Source organism: Bos mutus, chromosome 1 (genome assembly GCF_027580195.1).
Source record: "Bos mutus isolate GX-2022 chromosome 1, NWIPB_WYAK_1.1, whole genome shotgun sequence".
NCBI lineage: Eukaryota > Metazoa > Chordata > Mammalia > Artiodactyla > Bovidae > Bos > Bos mutus.
Window position 1 is genome coordinate 142,835,369 of NC_091617.1, and position 6,000 is coordinate 142,841,368.

General features: G+C 53.5%; 1 protein-coding gene across 3 annotated transcripts in view; it reads left to right on the top strand.

Annotated features, from left to right (window-relative positions):
• Positions 1-5,375, top strand: part of AGPAT3 (1-acylglycerol-3-phosphate O-acyltransferase 3) — an 89,048-nt gene extending 83,673 nt beyond the window's left edge. For all 3 annotated transcript variants that reach the window (XM_070376853.1, XM_070376845.1, XM_070376851.1), the window contains one exon: positions 162-5,375. In XM_070376853.1, coding sequence (XP_070232954.1) covers positions 162-250 — 89 coding nt within the window. In that variant the 3' untranslated portion in view covers positions 251-5,375. The remainder of the gene's footprint in view (positions 1-161) is intronic.
• Positions 5,376-6,000: the final 625 nt, after the last annotated feature.

Sequence of the window (6,000 nt, forward strand, 5' to 3'; positions counted from 1 at the left end):
ACCCAACCCCACAGGCTGACTGGGTGGGAGAAGGGCAGAGGACCCGCCGCCCCTCGCTCCCAGGAAAGTCTGAGGTCAAAGGCAGGCCCCTCCCCCCATAGCGACTTTTCCAGGTTGATGGCAAGGCGATCAGCTAACCTAGCCTTTTTCCTGTTTTAAAGCTTCCTTTGGAGTCCGCCGACTAATAGGAGTGACTGAAATAGAAAAAGGCTCCAGCTATGGAAACCAAGAATTTAAGAAAAAGGAGTAATTAATGGCTGTGATTGAGCACACATAACCTGACGGTGGTATCCAATTAACTCAATTAAAAACAGAACAACGCACCTAGAGCGGGGGAAAAAGACACTTAGAAACTATTTTTCTTATTAACTGGTGACTAATATTGACCAATAAAACTTGAGCCAAGAGTAAAGCGGTCGGCAGACCTGCAGATGGAGACGCCAGCCTCGCCCCTGCGCAGGAGAGCCGGGCTGAGCGCCTGCTCTGGGGGGCGGCCGCTCCCGCCCCCAGGGATATGGGGGCTCCCCCGGCCCGAGGGAGGCTTTGGAAACGTTCTCTTCTCGCGCTTAGATCCCGTTTTCGGTTTTTATCGATTTTCTTGGGAATTTCCCCCGGCCCTCGCCTCTTCCCCTGCACCCCCTGCGGACTCTACCCTGCTCCCGCTGAGAACTGTGTGCCTGGGTCCCCAGGCCCCCAGAGCACCTACCGGCCGCTACCAGCCCGCACCCGGCCTCCGGGCGGCGGGGACGTGGCCTGGCGAAAAGCACACGGGGCGGGGCTGCGGCGGGACACGCCCCCTCCCCCGGAGCGCCTACCTGCTGACACCTTGAATCCGTTTTAAAGCGAGTGGAGCCAGAGAAAACGCGGTGAGATGTCCAATTCTGCCCATGCCCGGAGCTTAGCTCCTGTCCCCCTTGCTCCCGGCGGACAGCGGCCTTTCATCCCACCGGGGACAGGGCTGCAGGGGGCCGGCCCCCCACCCCCAGCAGGGCCGGTGCGCCAGGGGCGCTATGCACTGGAGAGACCTCGGCCGCAGGGCTGGCAGATACTTTGAAAAGGCGGTGTCACATCACCCTGTCTTCTAAAGGTGATTGGAGACTGTTAACACTGAGCTTTTTAAAGGTTTTGTTTTCACAGTTGACCTGATGGAAACCAGAGGTGGGGAGCCTTCCCCACTCCGTCACCTCCCTTCTGAGCAGGTGCGTGTGTCCTGGAGGATGTTGGCCTTTGGGGGAGGCAGGGGAGTCCCTAGTATCTGGGCAGCATCCTCTCCAGCCTGCAGCCAAAGGGAGGCGTTTCCTGCACTCTTGGGCCTCTTGGCCTGGCGGGGCTGGAAGCCTTGGGGTTGCCCAGCAGGGTGGACCTGGGCCGCCCCTCCAGCTCCGCCACCCGCCTGCATCCAACTTTCTTCTTAAACTTTCAACTTGCTTTTTTAAAGTCACACTCCCCTCATCTTTTTTAATAAGGGAAAGAAAAATAATGGGTGTTATCTCTGCTGTCCTGTAACCAGCATTCAAAATAGAGGCAGGTTGAATTTTCTGGGGTGGGGGGCGTGGAATGAAAGAAAGAGGAATGGGCAAAATTATAAACCAAACTGAAAAAAATAATTATGCATTGGCCCTAAGTCTGAATTCTGGGGAGACCTGTGGAAACAGCAGATCGCCTTTATAGTGACACTATTGAATTTTGGGTCGGTGACCTTGGTAATGGCACCAAGGTCGCAGGGACGTGCCCCGCAGTTCTGTGCTCACTCACAGTGACCCCGAAGGCACACATGTCCTCTCGAGGGTGGGCACTGAGACAGTGTGGAAGCCAGCCGCCCTCTGCCCCAAAGCTTGCCTCCCGCTTCCCTTCGGGCGTGGAGCCTGGCACGCAGTAAGGCCACTTCCACCTGGGTGAGCGGCTCCCTTAGATCTTGTTTTTCTTCACACAACATGCTGCTCACCTGTGTGTGTGTGTGTGTGTCATTTGCTAATCCACTCATCCCTGAAGAGCTTAAAGGAAGAAGTTGAAGGGCACTACTGTGAAGCTACATTACCTGGAAAGTGCAAATTTAGATCTTTTACCATTTAATTAATAGTTCTTGCTTCCTAGCCAAGTTCCCTCCCCTTGAAATTGATACACAATATGTAAATTCTATACTGAGTCAGTAACCAGCTGTGAAGACTCCTGGGTGAATGGAGATTGAGACCACGTGTAGGTTTTAAATCTCAGTGACTTCCTTCTGATTTAACAAAGATTAGCTTGTGCATTTGAATACCAAGCCCTTTGAGAGCAATAAAAATTACACCATGAATGTTTTTTTTTTTTTTTTTGGAGGGGTGGATCTTGCTTTTCATCCACTTCAGAGGGAAGAGGGGGGAGGCTCCTTTAGTTTTTTTAAATTAATAAATCTCAGAACAGTGCTTTTCTTACTTCTTTTCCTTTACCCCCTTTGTTACTGATGTTCTCATTGTCCAGAATCAGGCTGAGTGTTGGGACAGTCCTCCTGGTCACCACCGGGGAGGATGCACTCCAGATCCAGCACATGTGGCCCCAGGTCGGATCGGGCGGGACCAGGAATCCACGGTGTTGGGTGACCGCTCTGCCAGGGGAGAGGTTTGCTGAGCCTCTGGAGGTGTAGCTTTGTTGCTGCAGCAGCGTCCAGAGCCAGCCCCACTCCCACTGGAGAGACGAAAGGCAGCAGCTCCAGGCCTTGGGTCCCTCCCACAGGTGCCCGGTGAAGGCCGAGTTCTGAGTCCAGGCCGCGGGATGGTGTATTTCTCAGCTCAGGCCCCGGTGCTGTGTCTTCTGTTGCCGACACACGTGTCCTGGTGCCGCCTGGCAAGTAGAGTCTGGGTCCTGGGCCCTCCTTGTGTGTCCAGCCGTCCCTCTGGGGGGTTCCAGGGGCTTCTGGGGTGCCTGCACCACTGCAGCACAGTGGCCGTGTGATAGGTGCCCCTCTCATGGTCCTGTGACAGCCCTGGAACAGGTGAGCAGACGCTGGGGAAAGGCTTACCTGCTCAGGGGAGACCACTGACAGGATTTTTAACCCCAAAGAAGTGACCCTGGTCATCAGCTCCTTGGTGACAGTGTGCTGGACGCACAGCCCTGTCTGAGCCACAGCCCCCCACTGAGAAGCAGAGTCAGACTGAAGAGATGGTCTCTGTATGAACTGCTCAGTAATGACTTGAATCAGCGACATGAGTAGTACTTGCTTGTAAAGGTGCCGCAGGCGTGACCGCCTGCCAGGGCAGTTTGGAATCTCCGCCTTGTTTGCCCGGTCACCCCCCACCCCTGTGTGCGCCGTGGCACGTGCTCTTTTTCACTCTAACTCAGCCGCTGAGCACCGATGTCCACCTGCAGAAGAGTGGTGCATGCAGTCACGTGCAGGTCAGGCGCTGTCTCCAAGCTGTCCACACCCATGTGACCCCTGTTCGTGTCAGATTTGAAGAACAAGTCCCTCTCTGCATGTTGCTTTGTCTCTGCCTGAGACACCTAGAGACAAGCCACATAGAGTCTTCGGAGCCCGACTGACTTTCAGCTGAGCTGACCCTTGTGTACCATGTGCTGTGAGTTTCTCACCACAGCTGCATGCAGCCCTGGCACGCACCGTGGCAGGCAGTGGTACCTTGTGGTTTCCCCTGGCAGTGTAACCAGGCTTAGGGGTTAAAACCGTCAGCCCAACGTGCCCACCTGCTTCCCTCTGAAGACGGCATGTCCCCCCTCTACGTGCCTGCCCCTCTCTAGCAAGTTAGCTCCTGGGCAAAGGCAAGCCTCTCCCCAGTGCCCTTGGGGCCAGCCACACCCCTGACACCCCCGGACTTGTCCTGGGCCGTGAGTGGTGCTGCAGGCAGGCAGACTTTCCTGTGGGTTCCGCATCCTTGCATGTCAGGGTCAGGACGCACATAAGCTGGGACCTTTTTGGGGTAGGTGATGTCACACTACATTCTGCTTGATGCAGGGGTGGACATGCATGAACTGAGTTCACCCCCAGCACTGGCCACTAGCTGACTCAGTGCAATGGAGGCATTCCTACAAATGCCCCGGAAGGAAATAAGAGCCCTCGGGGGAACCCAGGAACTCAGGGCAGTTGATTCCGGTCAGGCTGGCGGCAGCCGCACCCTCCTTTCAAAGACAATTGAAATGCTTTAAAATCTGAAGCTTTGTGATGACAAGTTCACTGGGAGTTTTCTTTTCCTATAAACTTTTCAGTTTCTTAACTTTTTGTTTGCAAAAGTATTTTGGACAGAAGTGGAACTGTGAATGAGATACTGAAATGCACTAAATTGTGTTAACTGGAGTTACTTGATGCCATGAAGAAGTGCATCTGATCTACTCGTATTTATTGTCTCAGAATTGTACGTGGTGACAATCAAATGTTCCTTGCCTACATACCAGGAAATTCAACTGGCTTCTGAATCATAACGATCGTCAGCAAGTACTGTAACTGTAAATGAAAATCTCTCTCTTTGGAAAACAACACAAACCATCGACCGAAATGTGAGGGACAGATGTCGGCATTCTTTTTCCAATATTGATCCTCTGCCGTACCTGACCGTTGGCCAGCTTCAAAGGGTGATAAATTGTATACAGGGTGCAAATGTACTATATGGATGCTTCCTTTTGTACACTTCGTTTTTACAATTTTGCTACTGCTTTGTGTAGTGGAGGAGAGCGGTATTTTTGGTCTATGGGAGCCTGTCGGGGGTGGGGGGTGGGGGTGGGAGCTAACTTCGACTCTAAACGCCTGTATCCCGTGAGAACTGGCTGCACTTGCCGTGTGCTGCAAAGGTTGCTTTGTGCTCGGGTGTGCTCGAGCCTGCCTGAGCGGCGGTATTTTCTAGATAGAATGCTGTGGGCGTCATGCTTGTTTATTGAAATTGCTGCTGTGAAAGCGAGGGATAAAATATCCACACTATGAGACAGTGACTGCCTGCCTCCTCCTGTCCCTGTGCTGCTGGCCCGCGGAGGGTTTTCCCTGGGCACTTCTGGCCCTTGGGTTCCCTGCCTGCAGGCACCCTGAGGCTTGGACTGTTTCTCGAGACCGTCCTGTGATGACACTCTATGAGCCTCCCCATCTTGTGAAAGTTGCTTTTGGAAGGGAACTCAAGCAGAGCGATGGTCAGGCGAAAGCAAGGCAGAAAGATCAGCTGGTGCCTAAAGCATGCTCACTGACCCCTCTGCATAAAAACCAGTCTGAAAAGCCATCTAGGACAAAAAGGTTTCCAAAGTAGGCATGTATATATCAAAAACTATTTTTTTGTAAAAGCAAATTCACTCTGTGGAGAAAACCCAGGAACCCTTCTTTATAAAGAAAAAAACTCTTGTCAGAACCAAGAGCTATTCCAGGGTCTGATTTGTCTGTCTTGTGAAAATAAATCGAGCTAAAAGACTCATGGTGTCACTTATGCTCTGGGCAAAGCTCCGAAGACATGCCTCTCTGCTCTGGGGCCGGTGCCGGTGGTGGGCATCTGCCCTGAGACCTGGGAAAGCCAGGCTCCGCTAGGCTCTCCTGACCCACACGTGTCTACCCATGACTTGGCTTTGCAAGTATATCCTGAACTCAGAGCATATGTGGACTGGTGCATGCCTACAGGCCCCCCATACACATGTGTACTGGTGCACGCGCGCACACACACGCACAGGTACACACATACCCCAGACAGCAAAGGGAGAGCTTGAGGTGGTCATGTAGGAACAGCCCCATTAGGAAATGGGATGAAACCCTAAGCCTGCCCTGGGCGCTCCCCTGCCCCGTATCTCCTCCCTGCATGGAGCCTGAGCACAGCCTGGTCCTGGCAGTTGCACAGGTATGGGTTTGAAAGTGCTCCCTAGAGGCTGAAACCTCAGTGGGGAGTTGAAAGTGTCCTGTGGTAGCTCAGAGGAAGGGGGCGAGGACGGGTGGTCTCTGGGCTCCAGTTCCACCGACTGGCAGGGTGTTCCACTCATAGGAGCCAGACCTCCTGCCAGGGCTTGGAGACTTAGAGGGACTCTGGGTCCTGTGGGTCTGAGAGCCCC